At 40.6% G+C, this 24,246-nt stretch overlaps 1 protein-coding gene across 1 annotated transcript in view; it reads left to right on the forward strand.

Moving 5' to 3' along the window:
* stab1 (stabilin 1) overlaps positions 1 to 24,246 on the forward strand; it is a 181,118-nt gene that overhangs the window by 119,620 nt on the left and 37,252 nt on the right. The window contains exons 61-67 of the mRNA XM_082533046.1: positions 2,671 to 2,815; positions 4,266 to 4,399; positions 5,959 to 6,124; positions 6,481 to 6,587; positions 14,286 to 14,405; positions 15,024 to 15,158; positions 16,632 to 16,736. Of these exons, the coding sequence (XP_082389172.1) occupies positions 2,671 to 2,815; positions 4,266 to 4,399; positions 5,959 to 6,124; positions 6,481 to 6,587; positions 14,286 to 14,405; positions 15,024 to 15,158; positions 16,632 to 16,736 (912 nt within the window). The remainder of the gene's footprint in view (positions 1 to 2,670; positions 2,816 to 4,265; positions 4,400 to 5,958; positions 6,125 to 6,480; positions 6,588 to 14,285; positions 14,406 to 15,023; positions 15,159 to 16,631; positions 16,737 to 24,246) is intronic.

Genomic DNA, 24,246 nt, shown 5'->3' on the forward strand with positions numbered 1-24,246 from the left:
ATGCTCCATCACACGCGTCCAAGTACTCCACAGCGTGGCTGGCAAGAAAGGGTATAAAAGAAGAAAAACTAATGACATGGCCTCCTTGTTCACCTGATCTGAACCCCATTGAGAACCTGTGGTCCATCATCAAATGTGAGATTTACAAGGAGGGAAAACAGTACACCTCTCTGAACAGTGTCTGGGAGGCTGTGGTTGCTGCTGCACGCAATGTTGATGGTGAACAGATCAAAACACTGACAGAATCCATGGATGGCAGGCTTTTGAGTGTCCTTGCAAAGAAAGGTGGCTATATTGGTCGCTGATTTGTTTTTGTTTTGTTTTTGAATGTCAGAAATGTATATTTGTGAATGTGGAGATGTTATATTGGTTTCACTGGTAAAAATAAATAATTGAAATGGGTATATATTTGTTTTTTGTTAAGTTGCCTAATAATTATGCACAGTAATAGTCACCTGCACACACAGATATCCCCCTAAAATAGCTAAAACTAAAAACAAACTAAAAACTACTTCCAAAAACATTCAGCTTTGATATTAATGAGTTTTTTGGGTTCATTGAGAACATGGTTGTTGTTCAATAATAAAATTATTCCTCAAAAATACAACTTGCCTAATAATTCTGCACTCCCTGTATTCTGTGGGTGTGTGTTTACAGCTATACTATACATAGACATACAACCTTTCAATGAACTAAAACTGTGTGTATGAGGCATGCAGAAAAGCAGAACTAAGTGTCTTGCTAAATGATAAGAACAGGAACTTGCAATAGGTCATGTCTCAGACGAACATTTAAAAGTGTGAAGTTTTGCACTTTTAAGAAACACAACAATCTAGTTCCTAAAGCTATAATGGAAATTATAACGCCGAGGCTGCTTCCTCTCATCTCATGGTACACAAGTGCACACAGAATCTTATCAGACCTAATAAGGATATCCTTTTTATCAGCATACAAATGATTATATGTTCCTAAGCACAAATGACAATATAAAAAATATCAATTCCAACACTTACCAGGTACTATGACCTAATGGAAAATCATGAAAACCGTGGCGAACCATACAGAGTCGATCTGAGAAGCTACTAATGAAACGGGCTTATGTGTGCTTGATTATAAACCGTAGGTCTAAAATTCTCTCCCCTCAGGTGGGACAGACCACATACTGTGTGAAAGTTGACAATGTAGCGTCTAAGGTGACATGTTGAAGTCACCCGAGATAGCAATGAAGGCACATGGAGCTGTGGGGTTAGCAGGGGGAGGAACATGGACTGCCAACAAGCTCACATGGATAGATTCCCTGGGCAAATAATATGACCTGAGTTCAACAGCATAAAGTTCAGTGTCGGGGCAATAAATCCACTCTTTGATTGTAGGTAAGCAAGTACACCACCGGTTGTTTAAAAAAAAAGGCAAACCCCCTCCTTTCTGCTTACCTCTGTCTGTCGGCCTGAACGGTGTGGAACCCTTCCACAGATGTGTTCTCATCGGGAATATCCTGGTGCATCCATGATTCAATTAAGTTTAACACCTGAGGTTCCCTTTGACTCCAAGCTATCACTGTTAGCTCATCCATCTTGTTTGCTACCATGACTGGTTTGGTGGTGGGTCAGTAATAGAGAGGCATAGACCTATGAAAGCCAGGCAACAGCACCCTGACTGCCATTAGATATTGAGATGCAATCCTTGGACTCATTGTCAGACCCTACGATGGTGGAGTGATTCCTGGGCTCCTTAGGTACACAACAATGCCTGGCCTCATGTGGCAGGAGTATACAGGCAGTTCATGGAGGATGAAGAAATTGATACCATTAATTGCCCCCCAAGCTCACCTGACCTAAATAGCACAACTAATCCAGTACAACACCTGGGAAAATTTGTTAAATCCATCCCACACCTCACACTCTTCAGGAGCTCAGTGATGCCCTGGTCCAGAGGAGGAGATACCCCAGCACACCATCCATTTCCTCATTAGGAGCATGCCCCAATGTTGTCCAGCTTGGATAAAAACATGGATGCATGAATTCATTTTTCAGTCAAGAGATGCTATCGGATTTTAAAACATGGAACACTGAAATCAAAGTCATTTTAAGTGCATATTCAGCAGCTTCTGGGTGGTACCTGGGACTCTGTCAGATAAAAGTGTTATAAAAATTAATGGTTATGGGATTTGATAAGTGTTTGATTATGTGTCTCTGAATAAAGTACAAATATGATTTAAATAAATTTCCCCAAAAGCAGTTACAGAAATGCATCTCACCTCAAAGCCTCAAATGTTATTATTTTACTGCACATACACAAAATTACACAACTTTATAGCTTTGCTCAAGGTTAAATCCAAAGTGACTGCACAATCCAATCCCATGCTATTTCACATTATGGATACAGTAAATTAAAGAATACACAGTCTTCATCTTTATTATATAATCATGAGTAGAACTATAAGCTCACCAACACATAGTTCGAAACTGTTGCACAAAATCATGTTTGGTTTCCCAGTTGTTCCCAAGCTGCTGACTGGTTTTTTGGAGCTGGGGCGGGACAAGCAGCATCTTTGCCATTACTGTTATTAATGGTTTTTTGAGTTACGTGTCTCCCTCTAAAAATATCCCTGAATATGAACATAACATGACATCCTCCTGTAAGCTGATCACTCTAATCTGGTTCTTCTAGAATGAACGGGAGTGCGAGTGCTTGCCGGGGTATGTAGGTAATGGAGTCCAGTGTTTGGAGAAGATGGTGCCCCCTGTTGACCGCTGCTTGGAAGACAATGGAGGCTGTGACCCTGTGGCGATCTGCAAGGACCTGCATTACCACGGTAAGACATGTGAATGCAGTGAAGCCATGAACTGCAGTGTAGCCACGTGTCACATCTGCTGAGTGGGAGCCATGTTGGCTCCCAGTCCTACTCTATTGCAGTTTCCATGGTAATCAGACTGATTCTAAAGCAGATGACCTTTGTAGCATCTATGTTTCCATGGTGACATTATGGCTAGCATTGTTTATTATAAAGGACTTCCATTTGTTTATTTATTTGTTTTTCTGGGGCTGGTAAACAAATGTCAGCTCTGAGTTGAGCTCATTAGGATTTGGAGCTCGTTAAGGCTTGTTAAACATGGAGCTCATTAAAGGCTCAAAGGCTGTTATTACTTCCAACCTGATCTTCATTAATCAGGGTATACAGATAATTAGGAATTCACCATAAATGATCTGTTCAGAGTTACCCTTTTAATGAAGTTTGTGGGATATAAGCACCTGCCACCCAACCAGAGAAAAGGATTTTCTTCCAAAAATCAAATGTATGCATTTTTTCAGGTCTGTAGTGAAATAAGCTGTAGAGAAATCTGCCCTCATGTCTCTTTCCAGAAATCATGACCTATTTTCTAAACAAAAATCCTCAAACCTTGAAAAAACCATTTTTTCCCCCACTGTCCACATCCATAGATTGCAAATTTAAAAAACAAAAGAAAACATTGCAGTCCAGATGAGGGGGATGTTGCTGACTTTGAAATCTTGCTGCTCTGAGTTCAGAATGATAGCCATTGCCATGCTTGTGAAACACAGTTCATACTAAAAATGACGTCAAACCTGCTGGAGTACAATATATTTTAATGTTGGTTCGGCTCGTCACACAGCTCCTAATCAGGCACTCAGAACATGGCGGCATTGTAGTCATTCTCTGTAAGTTGTTACAAGGCTATGTTCATGTCACAGTTCCCACGAACAAAAAAAATCAATCACAAGCACCCGTAACTGCACGAAAGCCAGCAAAAAAGCACTGCAGGTCATGAAACAGCAGAAATCATTGTTGGTACAAGGAGCTGAAGTTGTTAGAGCTGTTGTATCGTTCACTTTGTGAAAAAGACTAAGCATTCCAAAAAGATAATACACACACTGGACACCATTTGTTTAAGCTTGTGAGGTGAGATTTTACTCTGTTTGCACAGTGGCAGTAAAGGTGTTGATGAGCTATTTCTGTCATTTGAACTTCTTGTCACAGGAACATAAACAAGTTTTTTGTAGAAAAAAAATTGTCCCCGAGGTTATGTAACATTTAATTGATTCGTGCTTTACTCATCAGAACTTAAACACCAAGTAATTACATCATATTAAAAGAAAAGCAGATGTTTCTACTGAATCTGGGGTTGAATGTCTCTTGGATTTGTTCAGCATCGGATCAAATCGTGTTTTTCACTCGTAGAGTTCATATTTGTTGTACAGAATGGTGCAGAAATCTGAGGGAAGTTAACGTGATTGTCGTGCTTCAGAAAACAGAGCCGGAGTCTTCCACCTGCGCTCTCCAAAGGGGAGGTACCAGATGAACTTCAGTCAGGCCGACGCCGAGTGCAAGGCTGAGGGCGCCACATTGGCTACCGTTAAACAGATGGGAGACGCACAGCAGGTAAACCTACCTACTGAAAGGGTTTACATAAAGATATCAACAGGTCGATGCACCTGAGTCAAATATGTGGTATACCTATGAGGAAAAAAGGAAAATGAAATAAAAGTTTGTGAACCTGCACCAGCAGGGTTTTTCTACAGATTCTGTCTTCATTATAAAGACACACCCCCTTCACGGTCAGTTAGGCTGACGGGGAAGCATTCAACAGTTTTCAAGAAAAGCAGCAAAGCAGCCAACTCAAACCTTTGTTAGTGAAAGAGTACTTGAAAACAAAAATGTCACGTCCTTTTCGGCGCTCTCAAACTCATTGAGTAGCATGCCACATTTTTCAGGAGCTCTGCAGGTACTACAGTTTTTTTAACACTAAATGACACACTAAAAATCACCTGCACGGCCAATAGAAAAGCTTCTTCACTTCAGCTGTATTAGAACCTGAACTGTGAGCAGTGCATGGTAACTGTGAGACGTTATCAGATGGCAAATGTTGTCCATGGCTGTGGTCAGATAATCTGTTTTATTTTAAAAGGCCCCTAACTGAGTGAAGTGACCAGGAAGTATCTGCCATAATGGTAGTTGTTGAATTCTTCAGATATTCAGAAAAGATGGTTCAAACGGGAAGAAGATAATGATGCTGCACAGTTCAAAGTGACACACTAGGAAAAAGAAACTTTGTACCTTTGTGGGACTTTATGCAACTTATGAAGTTGCTGCTTTGTGTGATTTATTTAAATGTTAAGAATAAATAAAGATAAAACTGAATTAAAGGTTCAGTATACTTCAACCTTGCATTAGTTGTGTGTTGATTGTAAGCATTGCTGTGTTTCCAGCCTTTAGGATTATTAATAACTTGGCATCAGTCACAGAAAACATTAACAAACGCTGGAGTTACAATGATCATCTCTCTAGCAGGAAGAGAAAATACGAGCTGACAATTTGACATGTCAGCTAAAGCCAGAGTGACTGTCTGTGGGTTTTGTGGTATTATTAACTGCTGTTCTGAATATTGCTAAGCTGGAGTCTTGGACTTCTGCATTTGGATCTTTACTCCCACATTTCCTGACAGTGACATCGTATCATTTCATTTAATAAGCTGCCTTTGCCTTTTTCTTTCTAATTTCAGCTTTGAAAAGATACTTTTTTTTTTTACCATTTGTGTGAAATAACATGGTCAGGACACATGGGGTGTTAAGATGTGCCTTTTGTAGTTCACCTTCAGGATGTTGTAGTTTTAACGCAGCACACTCATGCCAGCAACAAGTCCAAGTCCTCCTTCACACTTTCACTCGACCTCATGACAGTTTCCATCATGGTAAAGTGGAGGAGGGAACTTTCTGGATTTTTACCCCACAAGCCAAGGTGCCCTTTAACTGATTCCCAGACAGCAGGAGGAACGTTAGATTAATCACAAGCTTAAAAACACACGCAGGATGTGAGTTTTCAGTTTTCTTGTGATATTTAAGATATTACCAGTCACTTCAGGAGATTTTAGTTTAGTTTTAGTTCAAGGCAGAAATGTAAATCAAGCTTTATCTCAAGACTTTTTTCCCTGGCCCTGACAGCTCGGGATGCATCTGTGTGTGGCTGGCTGGCTGGACGGGGGGAAGGCGGGATACCCGACCCGCTACCCCTCGGTCATGTGTGGAGACAACCACGTGGGTCTCGTATTGTACAAAGAACCCATGGACCAGAGCAGCAAGTATGACGCCTACTGCTACAGGCTCAGAGGTGAATCTGTGTGTGTGTGTGTGTGTGTGTGTGTGTGTGTGTGTGTGTGTGTGTGTGGACAGAAGCAGGTCCTCCCTGATCTGTACTCCCACTTTAATGTGTTGTTTACTTTGCATTGGACTTTAATGCTGTTGCTCTGTGAGCCATGCTATCTTCAATGATTCATAAAACAGCGAATAATGAGGTAAAAAGCATAAAGCACAACCGCGGAAAACAGTCATTCTGAGTCCTAGGCTGGAGTGTGTTAACCTTGAGTCACAGCATTGGCTCATGTACATGCTTAACTCAAGGTGAACATACTGAGCTGATTGAATGTTCAGCTCACAGTTTGTAAAAAACGATTTTTGTGTGTGCAGATGTCTCATGTGCGTGCCCTCCTGATTACGTTGGAAATGGAGATTTCTGTAACGGCGTCCTGACCAGCGTCCTTGCAACGTACAGCAACATCTCCATCTTTTACAAGGTGAGTGTTTTGGGTTGAGGAGACGAACGCTCTCTCTGGTTTGAAGATTAGGCTTCAAAACGTCTGATAAAGTTGGATCACTGACCCAGACGCTTCTCTTAGTTATAGCTTTAGCTGTCTGTTCAGGCTGTTGGAGTCTCTCTCTATTCCTCTTCTCTCCTCTTTGCTCCATCCGTCCCACAGCTGCTACCCATTAGATGCCTGTCCCTCCCTGAGCCTGCTTCTTCTGGAGGTCTCTACATGTTAAAGAAAAATGAAGGAAAGACATGGCTTATAATTTGCTAACAAAAATTCATACTGAGAGTAATACTGCATTATTGAAGTAATATTGAAAGTATTTATTCAGTACTTAACCATGATGCCCAGCTCACAGCATCTGTTAAAAGTTTCTAGTAAACTATTAACCAGCTAGCTAGACTCACAAACCAGAATCATGAATAAAAACACTATTTTCTGTTGACTAATGTCACCTTAGCTGATGTTTATCGCCCAAAAAGGAGCTCCATAGATCAAATTTTTTAGGGTCTTAAAGCTTTTGTTATGATTTCCCTCCTCTTTATGACAAATATAAGCACCTAAAATGTTAATGTAGCCACTGTTAATTGTGCGTTAGCACCTTTTTAACAATCAGGGTCTCAAAATCTATCATTGAAACTGGCTCAGTTTTGTAGTTGTAAGCTGCTGCTGTCTGTATTGGCCCAATACTATTGGGGCTCCACGTGGAAAAGAGCAGCCAGAGTAACTGCAAACATTGATTGTGAGTCTTCACAAAGATGGAAAACGACACAGGAAGATGGCGCCTAAACTAAAATCAGTGGAGGCACGGCAGCAGGAGTAATCAGGAGGTACAGAACGAGCCGAAGTGCCTCTAATCAGAGCCCCAGGAGTGGCCCTGCTAAAATGACTCCACTAACAGCGTGCTACTCGATCAGTCTGCAGCTGAAAAACACACGGGCCGCTGCTTCAGACCTGGCAGCCATCGCTGGAAAGCAGAGTTTCTGTGACAACTCAGGGCCCACTGTCATTCAGTAATGAAGACAGAAAAAAACTTTCAGCACATTTCAAAGAGACCAAAGTGAGTCACCAGTCAACTGTCTCAAGCTGCGTTGCCGGCATGATTAAATCTTTTTCATTTCTATTTTTAAAGGATTTCAGGGTCAATAAAAACTAATCTGAATTCATCATTTAATGATATCTATAGAGCTTTAATAGATCTATAGACATCAAAGGGAACAGCTAATAAGTCAAGGCTCAGTTTAAACACATAAAAAAAGCCATGTGAGAGGAAATATGTTCAGCTCAGTTATGAAAAATTAAAGTTGGTTGAAAATTGTGTGTTTTGTGTCACAAAAGGAAAAAAACTTCAGCTGTGTTTCTCTGATGAGGGAGAGGGACCCAAATCTAACATTTTCATATTTTAAACACTAAGTTTAGAAACTCTAACTTTAACCCTGTAACACTAAGTGTTTTTGGCACCTCAGAAGTGTTATTGCTTTAACATTAACGTTACTATATGTCTTTGTTTAAGATAAACTTTAAAATTGATAAATTGTTTCAATTGTCAGAAAGTTCAATGAACACAGTTTTCCAGTCAAAAGAAAAAAAAATTCTGGCAATTTTTTCATGGTTTAGGTTTTACTGGATTAAATCAAATACATTTAATTGTCAGGTAACATTTTGTCCTTATTTATTTACTTATTTTTTAACCTTTCGTTTTTGCTTTCCCGTCTTTTGAATTTCAACCAGCTACCCCCAGTACAGTTTATACAATATATGCAAGAGCTTAGATGGAAAAAGGGAGGAGTCTCTCCCAGCTCTAACTGCTCCCTCTGAAGGCATGCTTGCCAGTCAAACCTGTTATCAGCAGCTCTTCCCTAATCTGTGTACTTGGTAACTAAACTTGGTCCCAAAGGATCTGTTAATTTTTTAGGCTAGAGTCACTTGTAAGACCCTTTGAGGGATGTTAATAATGTGTAATAATACACAGGTTTTCACCTTTACAAGGTAGACGTTTTTAATGCAGGATATTCATCTGATATTCATCAAATCATCTTGAATGTATAATCTGAAACATCAAAAATGAGCAGAGAAAAAGCCTAAAAATATAAACCCAATTTGTGAGTCCACAGTTGATCCCTCTGCTGTCTCTGCCGAAATTCCCAACTGTGAAATCTTAGATCTGATCTTCTGTTCTGCTAATCTCACAGGAGACAAAGAGAAGAACAACTCCTCTCTCTCCTCCCTCACTTTGATGACCGTATCATACAACTATGACATTTATCACTGTATTTTAACTCATCCCATTTTGCTTTTCTCTTTCTCTCTCTCTCTCTGACCTTGTGCATACATGATTCAAAGCAACACTAAAACCACATTTTCTTATCTTCTGTGTTGGCTTTAACATGATCTATCATGAACTCCATAAAACATGAATATATTTTCCTTCATGTCTCATTCAGTTTATGCTATTTTACTTCAACAGGATTTATCATCAGCTCAATCTCACGACTATCCATTTCATCATTTCATTACTTCTTTTATTAAATCATACATGTTAAAGTCAGACATTCTCTGAATATTTGCTTAGTTATTCTGACAAATCACTAAAGGCTGTTTCTCCTTCGGACAAGATCTGGGCTTTGCAATGTTTACACTCTTCATTGGCACAAAAAAATCACAGCACAGAAGTGCACACACACACATCACAGTAAGAGGTTAGGACTCAGGTATTAGAAACATTTAATTCTAATGATTATATTCTCATTTAACTATTTGTGATTATAATATAAGGAAATCTGTATCATTTTAATGTTCTGAGATGTCTCTTTGTCTATGGACAAAGAGGAAATTACTTCATGCTGAAACTCACCTGGATAAGATCCAGGCACCTTTCAAAATAAAAATAAACACACATTAAATTCTTGTTCATTGTTCATCATAAATTCTTTCACTTAAACTTACCGTTGTGAATATTTTCCTAACAAGTCAAATAAAAAACATTTCGTAGTTTTCTAAAGGACTGTGAGATTTTAAGAAAACAGATGTGTCACCTGCTGAAGATAATGAGCTCTGGAAGAAGTCCAGTTAATGAGAAGAGAAGGCAGCTGCTTCCAGCTGAACAACACAGAGGCTCAGTGTCCACTGATCTACCTCAAAAAAAGATGTAGGAGGATTCAGTTCAGGAATGTGGCGCTCCACAAAGCTACAGATCTCCTCCGGTCTTGTAATTACAGAGAAACTGTCAAAAGTTAAAGCTTAGGACATATTTATAAAGTTTTTTATATATATATTTATTCTATTTTGCTTAAAGCTGGTTTCTGCTGACAACACAAAACCTGACCATGGCCTTTTCTACTCTTCTGGCTTCCTGTCAGTTTCAAGTCTTGTCATCTCTTCAGCCCCATGCGCCCTTTAACCTTTTCATCAACAAGGAATTCGTCTTTTTCTGTTTAAAACACAAGTGGGAATGTGGCGTCTTCTGGCAGAACATTTATAACACAAAGGATCAAGAGCCTCCAGGGGCTAATGAATGTAACTTTCATGCCCATTTCCATAGCAATGTTGTATTAGATTCGTTTTCAAGTCTCAATAATACCAAGATTCAGTTCAATTCAACTTTATTTATATAGCAGCAGTTCACAACAACAGCTTTATACTGTAAGGTAAAGATCCAGTCATAGGACCTGGCGTCCACATATGTGGACATCACATTTTGGGTTATTTAGACCAAAATACTCAATTTTGCTCTACAAGCACCTGATATCCACTTACAAGGACATTATACTGCTACTGTTCTATCAAAATTTTAAACGAATATCCTCATACGTGGTTCTCATTTTACTTAGAAACAAAATTAGGTAAAAAAAAAAATCTGGCAATTCTTTGTTTTTACATTCATCAGGTCCCAATCAGCCCAAATATCAAAGAGAAATAAAAAATGCATGTCGTGGAAGAGTTCGGGTCTTAGGAGGTTAAAGAAAAAATACAATAATCACACAAACCCTTTGAAAGCAGTGCTTGGCAATAGTGGGAACGAACGTTTAACAGGAAGAGGCCTCCAGCAGAACCAAGTTCAGGAGGGAGCAGCCAATTAAGGGTCACATGATCCAGTCCTAACTATAAGCTTCATCAGAAAGGAAAGTTTTAAGCCTAATCTTAAAGCAGGCAAGCCTAATAGCTGAAAACTCTGCCTCCTATTCTGCTGTACAGAACCACAGCTAAGCCTTTTGATTCATTTAAAAAAAACAAACTTTTCAGTTGAAACTATAAAACATTAGGTAAATGGAGTTAGCCCCAGAGATTTCTGAATGATTCACCCCAGGAAAACCTACTATTTTTCAGAGTTCACTACACTATTTGTAAACTAGTTAACTCTGAGCATGTCACTTTTATGACGTATAATTTATGCAGTTATCTGCTTATACTTTTTAAGAGTTCATAGAATATGACTGGTTACATTTTACCAATTTTTGTTTTATATGTTTAAAAACAAATATATATGAGGAAAGAGAGACGGTGGTGAGGTGTGCAGTAGGGTGAAATGGGGTCAAGGTGGTGGTGGGATTACATGGGGGATCAGCTCTGAGAGCCGTAATGGACAATATGACAGATGAAGTCAGGCAGGAGTCTCCTGGGACTATAATGTTTGCAGACGACACTGTGATCTGTAGTCAGAGTAGGGAGCAGGTAGAAACCCTGGAGCGGTGGAGGGAGAGGAATCGGTCAGTAGAAGGAAGACAGAATACATGTGTGTGAATTAGTGGGAGACAGGGGTAGCAGTGAAGCTGCAAGGAGTTGAAGGTAGATCAGTTTAAACACAAGGTTGACCATCTAAAACAGTGTATAAGAGAGGCATTGTGGAGACGAGTGTCAGGAGTGATTTGTGACAGAATGGGAAGGCCTGCAAGATGGTAGTGCGATCTGCTGTGATGTATGGTCTGGAGACAAACATACATCACAGCACTGACAAAACGACAAGAGGTCCAAGACCCCCTGTCTGGAGGCAGAGCTGAAGATGCTAAGGTGCTAAGATTTTCATTCAGAGTGACGAGAATGGACAAGATTAGAAACAGTCTTGTCCATTCTCGTGGACAAGATGTGGAGGAGGATGTGGTTGGTGGTGAGGATACTAGAGATAGGGTGAGATGGAGGCAGATGATCCGCCAAAAGAAGGACAACGACCAGGACAGCTCTCTCTGTCCTGGTCATTGTGTCCTTGGGCAAGACACTTTACCCTACCGCCTACTGGTGATGGCCAGAGGGGCCGATGGCGCGATATGGCAGCCTCGCTTCTGTCAGTCTTGTCATGGCCGAGGCCGCCTCAACAGAGAAAGGACTCAAATGCTGGACGCCGAACAGCACGTAAGTAGTTTTAGAGACAACCTTTATTTTCTCAGTAAGTGTTCATAAACAGGAAACTGGAATGTGCGTTTAACAAGTGCAAAATGCCACAACTAAACCAAAGGGGTTTTAAGCAGCCTGGGCTAAGTAAGCAATCTGGTGTTGGTCAGTGGAAATAGCAGTTCCGGGGATTGGGCTGGAGGCAGAGTCAAACTGGGTCCGGGGTTAGGTTCAGAGTCACTGTAAATAGAGTACAGACGTTCAGGTATGGTTCAGGAGGAATATGGGCAAGCTGTTCGTTCTGAATTTTCCTTAGCACTGCGTACTTGCCGTGGGTGGTCTGTAGTGGCGTGGAGGGGTGGGTGGTCCGGGTGAGTGGTCTGAAATTCCTGGTGTTGAGGCAGGGAGGCAGGCAGGTGAGTCGGGTGAACAGCCCGTGGGACTGTCAGGTGGTCCAGCGTCCGGATTGGAGCTCTTTGGCGGAGATTTGTGTCTGGCAACTTGGTGCGTGGCTGTCAGAGAAACACACAATGAGTCAAGGTAGTTTACAAAGCGTGTGCGAAATCACAGTGGTGGCCTGCACTAACTAGGGTTAGCTGAGAATCTGGCGAAGAGAGGTTGAGTGCGCTGGCCTTATGAGTCCCCGGCTTAATTACCCACAGGTGTGAGCAATCAGCAGAATACTGAGGCCCCTCCCAGGGGTGGAGATACCGACTCGGAGGGAGACACCCTGGCACACACCCGGACGATGACAAGTCTGCCCCAGGGCAGCTGTGGCTACAACTGTAGCTTGCCTCCACTAGTGTGTGAATGTGAGAGAGAATGAATAGTGGAATTGTAGAGTGCTTTGGGTGCCTAGAAAAGCGCTATATAAATGCAATCCATTATTATTATTATCCATTTTCTGCTCTTGCTCTTGACGAAGGCGGTCGCACTTTTCTCCTCTCCTCCTCCTCCTCTCCCTTAGCTTCCCTGCTTAGCCTCTTATGTCCTTGTCTAGTCTCGTGTTTTTTGTATTACTTTTCCCTGGAACACTCTCTCACAGTCTGTTCTCTAAAACCTAAAAGAGGAATTATGGATTGGATCAACTGGTCCCTAAATGCAATTGACACCCCTTTCTCAACAAGAAGTCTGGGCTTGGGTGAGCCTGAGTGCTGAAGATATCTACCTATTCGGAACCATGGTAACAGGGTTCTGGCTGATCGGAGCTGGCTTGGCCCTGACTTATCGAAGAATTAAGAAAGCGGAACCGGCTGTTCAAACCCCCACAAGGCTGCCCGCTGGGATTGAAACGATGGGAGAGGCGTGAGTTTCTCAAAATGGGCTCATTGAGTGCAGCATGGATAAGATCTTGGAAAGGCTACGGCTGCTGTGAATACTCAGAATAAGATCTCTGACTGCAGACTGGATACATCTCGGAAGGGCTCGCTCGGAATAACATCTCTGAGCGGAAATTGGATGACATCTCGGGGAGGCACACTGTCGTGAGTTCTCAGAATCGGCTCCTTGAGCACAAGAAATGACAACATCACAGAACGCAAGTATGGCAAAGCTCGCGGCTCTCCAACGGGAGATTGAGAGACCAGAGTTGGACTGTAGAACTGCTTTGAAATTCATATGAGCTGTTCGCACTAAAGTAAAAACCACCATCACTTATGCGGATACCCCTTTGGCGCCAGCTGCGGTCTCAAGGCTGGAGCTGAACAACAACACCCTGATAACGACTGTGTTTAGATTGTTCCTTCCCATTCCATGCAGGCCACCTGGGTTGGCTGGAAGACTGTTTACTTAGCCTAGCAGGGCGAAGGACACTGTCTCAGCTGAACTCTGGACACGCACACACATACATATACACTGATATGCACACACTCATCCCCCGTCCCTTTCCAAATGCCTTCGATGCTTATTCCCTTCCAATGCTGACGGTGGATCAAGGAGACCAGCGCACGCAGGCCCGGATGTACTGTCTAATTCGGCTGTCTCTCACCCTTTACCCACCCCTGTTGCTTGTCATGTGTTTCTTTGGTGTATTAAGAGTTTTTTCATGTGCTATGTGCAGAGGTGTTTTTTTTTTCTGTTCTCAAACTGATCTCCCTGTTGGAGCTCAGTCTGGGGGGAGTTATTTTTTCCTCCTTATCTTTCCTCATGTGGTGCATTTTCCATTGTTATACCTCTCTGACCTGTCTTCCCCACGTGATGCTTTGTGTAATGTATGTATGGTCGGAGGGTAAGATGGCACCGCCATTGCGTGCAATAGGTCGGCAGCCTTATGAAATTTCCCCTTGTGGGACTAATAAAGGTATATCAAATCAAATCAAATTATAAATTGAAAAAAGTCACTGTCCTTTCTCTTTGCAGATGTTGTTGGAGTACAGCGGCACGTCCTCAGAGGGCAGTCAACTTGTCAAGTTTCTTTCTCACAGGAAGGCTGAAGTCACGCTGTTTGTCCCTCATAACACCGGCTTTGCTCCAAATCAGGTGAAATAAATAACACAACGCTTCAGTAAATGCTTATCATTTCTTAGATTAATTAGGGCTGTCAAATATAAGCAACTTAGAAATTTTTTTTTATGCTAAACCTTTACAGTTAATATATATAACTGTAATAAGTAAGTATTAATCTAGTAAAGTAACATAAATAAAAAAGCTTTCCACAACAAATAAAAATCCAGACAGGGAAACTAGTACGAAAATTAATAAAAATATAAGCGTCCCACAGCTTGAGCCCCGTAGACCTCCATCACACAGTGACTACAAACTAGTAAAACACACTAGTGATTCATATTATTCTTTTTTAAGGTAGATTAGGTTTAGATATATTTAGCCTACATTCCTGAATGAAATTTAGAAAATGCCATTTTCTCTTTAACCAATTTAATTTGTGAAACTTTGAGAGTAGTATTTGAAAGCATTTGTTTTATTCACCATGTTTAAAGTTAAAACCATAAGGAAATTAAAAGCATTTGTTGCCATATTCATATTAATATAAATGATTGAGAGAATCAACTTTTAATTGTTTCTTATAAAATATATTAAATGGCAGTGCGTTGTGACACAGCTGTCAGTGAACTCAGTTTCTGTTTTGTTTGTGTATAGTCTTTGTCTGGAAGAGACCTGGAGTATCACATCTCAGCCAATCGGAGCAGATGGCCATTTAAGGAGCTGAATCATCAGACGGTCATCACATCGAGGCTCGGGTTCAACCTCACTGTTACTCAGGGCAACAATGAGGTCAGAGGACACACACACACACACACACACACACACACACACACAGAGTTCCTCCAGTTTTAGTTGACAAAATATAATTTTGCTGACAAAAATTATTGATAAACTAAATTAACACTGGTTTAATATCAACATGGTGAAAATCCAATACAAAATATGAAAAAATAGCATCACTACTGTTGAAAAGTAATCAGATATAATTACTGAGAGAAAGAGCTGATGAGAGTACCTGTAAGTTACAAAAATGAAATACCTTTGTATTTATTTTGCAGATTGGCTATATTGTACATTTTGTACATATTGTATATTGTACATTTACATCATTGTAGTATTAAGTTTAATACGTTACAGTCTAAGCAGCATTTAGATATATGTATGATCAGTTATGTACTTTTTCAAACAACTTACTGTTACATATCCCTGTTCCTTTTGTTTTGGCACAAGAAAAAAAAAATCACAAACAAGAAAGTCACAAACACAGCTGGAGTGTTTTTGTCTCCTTCTGACAGCTTGAAACCAAACTGCATTTGTGGATCGTATCCAGAGGTTTATGTTCACTCAGGTCAGCCAGCGAGATGGAGGCTGGCTGTGGAAGCGGAAGTGTTCGTGTCATTTTGTGTTGGGAGTGATAATAAGTCTTTGAAAGCTTTGCTTTGCATTTTGAAGTGCGGCCAAGTAAGCACAGCTCCACAAACTCTGGTGGTGTGCCAGACGTGTTGTGGTAGAGAATAATGCTGATTTTATAGCTCCGTAACCACAGCTGCTTTTGGCACTGTGCTTGTTCATTCTTACTCTCACTGGAATGAACAAGCTTGCTACTGCTGCTTATGTGATGGAGGAGATGCTACAAAGTTCACTATGCAATGAGATAAAGTCAACACACTGAGGGAACATGGTGTGTTTCATTTTTGGTGACAAAGGTACTTAAACAACTTACCTTTTTCACAAACTAACATTACAAATTACTTCTTAATTGCAAAATGTGGTGAATTACTTGAACTCGTTGCGTAGTGAGTTTATCTCCTCCAGTACCTAACCAGCTTGTTAATTTCCCTCTGGGTGGAAGCTTAACTAGAAGGTAGCCTGCTAGCATATTGGTGGTTCATCACAGTCTGGAGTAGAGATTATTAGCATATCAGACACTTATATAAAGGCCGTCTTCTCCACCATCACTTTAGCTGTCACTGCCCTGCTCATTGAAGACTGGAGACATTCTACAATGCAGGCCTCGTAGTTGGCGTGTTAGTTTGTTTAAGCAGTTTGCTTTACATAATTTCCTCAAGGATTAATAAAGTATTCCATATGATATATAAATACCCCCCCCCCCCCCCCCCCCCACACACACACACTGTCTCAATTATTATACCATGCCATTTTTTGTATGCATCATCTCAAAAGCACTGACATTCTTATAGCTAAGCAAATGAACTTAAAATGTACTGCCATGTTTATTGTGGTTGATTTTCGATCCCTCAGAGCTCTAAACTAGTGAATGAGCGGTTGCTGCTGGAGTGGGACATTCCTGCCATAAACGGGATCATCCACATCATTGAGGCCCCGCTGACAGCACCTCCCCCACCGGTGAGTAAGGATGATTTAATGCAGAACAGCTGACGCCTGCAGCATCAGCTGCTCAGCACGCCTGCACACTTGTGAACGGGCATGTGTCACATGTTCACGTGACTTCAGCTTTCCACACAATGCCAAAAAATCTGCTTCGTTAACTATCGTATGGTGAAAATGGAAAGCTCATATTTAAGGTTGCTAACTTGTCTTCTCAAACTAAACCCACACAGGGAACTGTATACAGCGAGAGCTGTGTATGATGGAAAGTAAGGAGTAAGCAAGGATTAATAAGTCATCAGATTTTGTTTAATTAAACTAAACAAAAATATACATATAAACGTATTTCCTTCACAACATTAAAACTGAATTAACTACTAGATGAAAATCAGGTGCCAAATTAAAAACTTTAATCACAAAGCCTTTTTAAGGAGGCAATTAAAAAATTCCCTTTTGGTTGTCAGGACAAAAGTCTATGCCACTTTGGATTTTTCCTTCGGCTTTTGAAAAGACTTCAAAGGATTCACACGTTGGCTGATGTGATCTTTTATGACTTAATTACAGAGTGTGTGAATGACTTTCAAGTTAGGCCATGTCCACACTAATACGTTTTCGTTTGAAAATGCATCTTTTTCTCTCCATTTTGGCCTTCCGTCCACACTGAGACGGTCTCAGTGTGGACAGCGAAAACTGAGACCTTTTGAAAACAATGACACATTTTAGTCATGTGATGCAGTCAAGTGACCAATTAAACTAAGATAGCGGAGGGCATTTGTTGTGCCCTTAAACAGGGGAAATAGTGAGGAGAGGTGAAAGAACGGCACAGACACGCAGCACGCAGCTCTCACTCTCACTCGTATGTATTGAGTTTCAGAAGCAATACAACCAAAACAATATTCTTATGGATGCACTCAGTCTCAGGACAACTGTATCCAAACTAAGTCACTATTGTTCGCTGCATTAGCTGATGAGAATACTTTAGATAACATGAACTGTAGCATTAGACAAAAACATCTTTTTAACTTGCACATGTTAGCTGACACAGTCACTAACTTTCCACAGCAATGAAATAATACTTTAAGTACTGCATGTCTTTCAGTAGTTAACTTATACAGATCGTAACAGAAAAATCTTCACACAATATGGCGGAGTAATAGCGAAAACTAGCATACACAGCAACAGAGATTAACTGGAATTTCTCAGCAAAATAGTCTGCAATTCACATCTTTCACTACAATGAACAATGATAACAATGTAATAATCAACAGTAACACACATTTATACAGATTTGTGCATGACAGTTACCTTAAACAGGGGAAATAGTGAGGAGAGGTGAAAGAACGGCACAGACAGCTCTCACTCGTCTGTATTGAGTGAAGGAGGAAGCGCGCGAACCCACCTACTGGAGCCCTGAGGCATTAACAATGGATCGACGCACAATCAACCCAGGCAAAACTTTCACTGCTTATCTCCCTCTATATTCCCACTGCATATTCTATTCGAAAACAGTCAAAGCAACAAATAAAACATTAATAAGGGCATCACATGAAATGTAAGGAACAGAGATGTACAACTTCAAAACTAATCAAATTTATGATCCACCACACATTATACAGCAGTTGTTTTGTTTGCTCTGAATTTTGACAGCCCTATTAAAGATTAATATCAGTCTGTACATGCTCCACATAGCTTTTCTTCAAATTCTTTAATTCTCACTCGCTTTTGCAACTTTGTACTTTTGTGTTACTCGCAGCAATAACTCCACCTCATTGTTAGTCCATTTAAAAAACTCGGTGGTTTCCTCGACATTTTGCCGCAACGTTTCAAAGAGCTGGAAAGTAAATAAACAGCAGACAGAAATGAGGCAGTTTGAATCGTCTTGCGTCTCATGCATGCGCAGTACTGGAACATAAGCGTTTGCGGCTTTTTCAATGTGGATGAACAACAATGTGAAAACAATAGTGTGAACGCAGAGTGTTTTCAGACGTATACACCTATTTCAAATTTATCAGGGCTGGTGTAGACGTAGCCTCAGTGACTTTCAAGATCACCATGAAATGCACCAGGGCAGGGTCAGAAACCTCCTAAAATGGGGATGATGGATGTAAAAAAATTTTCTCTCAAAGCTTTGAGGAGCCACAGCTCAGGAGCTCGTGAGCAGCATGCCAAGGGTTGCTGTCCTCTGTGCTAGGCGTTAAATACCTGAGACAGTTTTCCTTTCAGAAAATTAAGCACAACTGTTTTAAGTTGGGGTGCTGTGCAGTTGATGGAATAAGTGTGAGTTGGTGGTAGCATCGTTAAAATCTTAGCTTAAACATGCTAAGATTGTTTAGGTCTTAGAACTGAAAATATCATTCATCTAGGCAGCACGGTGGCACAGTGGTTAGCACTGTTGCCGCACAGCAAGAAGGTCCTCAGTTCAATTCCACCATCATGCCGGGGTCTTTCTGTGTGGAGTTTGCATGTTCTCCCCGTGTTTGCGTGGGTTCTCTCCGGGTACTCCGGCTTCCTCCCACCGTCCAAAGACATGCAGCTTGTGGGGATAGGTTAACTGGATAATCCAAATTGCCACTAGGAGTGAATGTGAGTGTGAATGGTTGTCTGTCCCTATGTGTTAGCCCTGCGACAGACTGGCGACCTGTCCAGGGGTTACCCCGCCTTTCGCCCTATGACAGCTGGGATAGGCTCCAGCGCCCCCCGTGACCCTGAAAAGGATAAGCGGAAGTGGATGGATGGAGATTTTGGACGAGGTTAAATTACACTTCGTCCCTCTCGTGTGTGTGTGTGGTATGTGTGGAATGAAGTTCGGGTCCTTTCCCAGAGGTCTGAGAGTTTGAGGGTTCAGGTATATTGACTTTTCCTGGGACTGCGCTCTTCATGGAAAGAGACCTCTGATGCTGGGCTGACGCCACTCTTCCAAACTACTAATGCTCCTATTACCACTTGGTACCACTTTACCTTCCACATCTGCTCCAGTTGTTCCTTCAGCCTCTTCTTTATTTTCTTGTGCTCCTTCCCTTAAGTTGCTGTCCACTTCAGTCTTCTGCTCCTCATTAACCATCACTATGTCTGGTCAGCTGCTTGTCTGCCTGGAACTTGAATTCCTACAGGACCTTATCCATGTTATTGTCAACCATCTTTAGTGGTGGTGCGGAAGTTGAGGACTTGTGTGGTACAGATGTTTCTGTACACTCTACCAGCCAAATCATTGTGCCTCTCACTGTACATGGACTCCTTCAACATCCTTTATTTAGTTTATCCACTGTCACTGTCCTGCACATGTCAAAATTGTCTCGACACTCATATGTAATCTTATTCATCCTAGTTCTTGCAATGAAAATCTTACCATCTTCAGCTCCTCCACCTCCAGCTTGGCCTCCTGTCTTTTTCACTACCATGTTGTAAACCCTCCCTTTTACTATTGCAGCCTGAGGTGGCCATATTAAGGGTTCAGTGCTAGGACGAATTCTATTTATATTATACATGCTTCCCTTGGGCAGTATCATTAGAAGACATAGCACACATTTTCACTGCTATGCAGATGACACCCAGCTCTATCTGTCCATGAAGCCAGGTAACACACACCAATTAGTTAAACTGCAGGAACGTCTTAAAGACATAAAGACCTGGATGGCCGCTAACTTTCTGCTTCTTAATTCAGATCAAACTGAGGTTATTGTACTCGGCCCTGAAAATCTTAGAAATATCATATCTAAGCAGATTCTTACTCTGGATGGCATTACCTTGGCCTCCAGTAACGCTGTGAGGAACCTTGGAGTCATTTTTGACCAGGATATGTCCTACTGGAGGCTTCTTCCTGTTAAAAGCGAGTTTTTCCTTCCCACTGTCGCCAAAGTGCTTGCTCATAGGGGGTCATATGATTATTGGGTTTTTCTCTGTATCTATTATTGTACGATCTACTGTACAATATAAAGCGCCTTGAGGCGACTTTTGTTGTGATTTGGCGCTATATAAATAAAATTTAATTGAATTAAGGATATCCTACTGTTTAATGTGAGCATTGGTCATGATAACAGTATATATATATGAAATTACAGGGAAGCTCAATAGGCCCAGTTTAACAGCAGAAGTGCTAAATCCTCCTGCTCTCAGAGTGTAAAGAAACATTTTGCTGCACAGAAGAAACAGTTTTTCTCTCTATTGCTTGTTAAAAGTGAGATGAGGCGCTTGCTGTATCGGGAAGAGCTCCATTTCTAACCATAGCCACCAGGAGGCACCACCACAACCTCCCCCTCTGTTGTGCAGCGCCTCCTGATAGGCTGCCGTGTGTTGTTGCTGGGGGGGTAGTGGCAGAGAGCAGATGGCTGTGTTTAGTTTCTTGGAACAGGTTCCAGGAAATGAAGATTCAATCTGCTGCATTTTCTGTCAGTTAACATCAGAGCTCTGATCAATATTCATGATGTGGGACTCAAATCATGACGACTAGGTCACAATAGAATCATTTGATGGAACCTCTGGCAAAATAACAGCTATTTAATCACCCAAAATCCACAGTGCTCAGTTTAAATCCACTTCTCCACATACTGACTGTGGGCCAAGGTGGTTTCACACTCTCTCATCTCAGATCTTTCGCATGTGCTCAACTTTGACAGTGAAAAAAATGGAACAGATTAATGTCAACCTATTAGGCAAATTTCCAGTTCCATAGTTTGATTCTTGGGCTTTACAAGAGTAACTGTGATTTCAGTTCAAAATAATCCTCATTTATCTTACACTGGGCCTTGGTGCAGCCGATCAGTTTGTCCTCTGTCTGAAGCAAGTTGGTTTAGCTCTTCTCCCTTTATGGTAACATTGTTCTGAATTGCTGGAGGCAAAACAAGGAGACAATAGGGAGACAGAATGCACACGAAAACAAAGGCAGACACAGGAAATATGGCAGAAAGCAAGAACGTAGAAATACAAGGAAGGAACTACAGGAAAAACAAGACACACGGCTGAGAAAGGGGAGTGAATATGTTCTTTTCAAAATCCATATTCCTGCTCTTGGGCTTTAATAGAGTATCTTGGGATGATTTAGAGTTAAAAATTTTATTCATCTTATGGTGACTCTTAGTGGAGCCCTTCAGTTCACAGTCTGTCTAAAACAAGGTGTTTCAGCTTGTCTCTTCTTCTTGCTCTCTGCTCCCTTTAAGGGTCAACACAGCAGATCACATGCCTCCCTTTGACCTTATCCCTAACATGCTCCTCTGTCATACCAGCTCTCTGCAACATCTCCCCTTATTTTATGGTATTATTATTATTATTATTATTATTATTATTATTATTATTATTATTATTATGTGTATTAAAACCACAATATGGATATTTCTTTTTTTTTTTTTTTTATATTGCGATTATTGTCTTAGTCCTCATGTATCATATTCTGGGTGTTGATATGGCGCCCTGGTGCTGCTGAAAGAACCTGTTTTTACTTTAAGTCAACTTTCTTCTGAATGGCTGGTTTGGACAGCAGGTGGGTGGGGCTTCTGTTATCCCCTTCCTTTGACATAATGCATATCCCAGAGTAAACAAAAGATCAGTATAGATCCATTGAAGCCTGAGCTTTTGGCTCACACAGATCTCATTATTTGAAACTTTTGCCACCTTAAACACTTGAAATGAAGGCAGTTGGACTTCTTTTTGGTTAACCTCTCATATGAGATGTTTCTTCACTTTTAAAACAACTAATGGAGAGTCTCAAGTTTTAAGCCCTTTTGTTTTGCCTCACTATAATCATGTGAGCTGTTAATGGTGACGTGAGTCACTGTGTGAATCTGTTATGAGACATCGACTCATGTGAGTTGTGAACATCCAGTGTTAGGGTCATTATCATTACTCAACAAAAAGTAATGTATTACTCAGTACTCATTACTTTTCTTAAAATAATACAGTTTGTTAATTACTCCCTGGAGAGAGTAATTCGTTACATTATTTCTTTGTCTAATTTCTAAAATGATCTGAAATGTATTGTCTCATAATCAACACCACAAAGCAAAGTTGAAAATGAGCCCAAAGAGACTTCAAAGCGATCACCACAGTGATTCTACTGTAGAAACATGAACAGTTAGAAAGCAGAGACTGCAACCTGACTGTTCATCAGTTACCTGTTGAAGGCTGGCTGTGCTCGGATCCACATACTCTCGGCTTTAATATCACTCTGCTTTTGGTTAATTTTGCATTAGCATGCTGTCTGTGCAGATGTTTGCAAAAAGGCAAAGCTGCCTTATTTTTGTCCTGGACGCAGTTTGCATTTCACCATCACGCCATGTCTTTTTGTGGAAAAAATTAATACAAGTAGTGTCCATATCTTCACTCCCGAAAAGGCGCTCTACCATTTGTGTCCTGCATGCAATCAAATCAGCTGATTGTAACACGAGTGCACAAAAAGAAAAAAATGTTTTTTGAATGTAGGTGCAGTGTAGGTGACTGATTGCTGGTGTCATAGGCTACCACCTTTGTTCAGTGATGATCTCCAAGGGTAAAATAGAAGACATAGTACCTGTGAATAGTGCTAATATAAACCTGTATAGTCTAAGAATGGCAGCTGAAAAAAGATACCGGCTTAAGTAACAAGAAGCAGGTTCAGTACGTCATCACTTAGCTAACAAGTTGTGGTCCAACCTGTTTCTCCCAACTAATGAGCAGCTGCAGCTTTTGTCAACTCATTATCTGGAATTATGCACAAATTTTAAATGTGATTCAGATATTCCACACTAAGAAATACAGGTGAGCTTGAGTTTTATGCCTGCCATTTTCAGGAGTTCAGGTAGAGAAAGGTTCTATTTTTTTAATTCTACATGATGAGAGCTAGCTGTGCAAAAGAAGGGCTGAGTCAAGTCATACATTAAAAAAACATTTTTTTTAAAAGGCACAATTTGTGTGTATGTATATGTATATGCATGTACAGGGAGTGCAGAATTATTAGGCAAGTTGTATTTTTGAGGAATAAATTTATTATTGAACAACAACCATGTTCTCAATGAACCCAAAAAACTCATTAATATCAAAGCTGAATGTTTTTGGAAGTAGTTTTTAGTTTGTTTTTAGTTTTAGCTATTTTAGGGGGATATCTGTGTGTGCAGGTGACTATTACTGTGCATAATTATTAGGCAACTTAGCAAAAAACAAATATACACTGAAAAAAATATGTTGTTGGATTTACTTAATTCAATGGTGGACATTTGTTGCACACAGATGTTTTGCTTTGGCAGCAACTTAAACAATTGAGTTAAATTAACACAATTTATTCATGTTCAATAAACCTGTGCAATTTGTGTTGATAAAATGTGACTTAAACATGTTTTGATGAAGTAATTTGAGCTCTTGAAATATTTTAATCCTTCACAATTTTCTCACTTTATCCCAACACCATTCAATAACTTTTACCCAATACTACTTGGTCACTTAAATACTACATGTTATCTTCAAATTACATTTTGCTATTATATTCTAGTATCAAATACACAATTTTCAAATGGAGGCCTTATAACAGATTATATTGTTCTCTTCCAAGATGGTTGCTGGCATC

This window comes from Aulonocara stuartgranti (genome assembly GCF_965226115.1).
Source record: "Aulonocara stuartgranti genome assembly, chromosome: 5".
Classification (NCBI taxonomy): Eukaryota; Metazoa; Chordata; class Actinopteri; order Cichliformes; family Cichlidae; genus Aulonocara; species Aulonocara stuartgranti.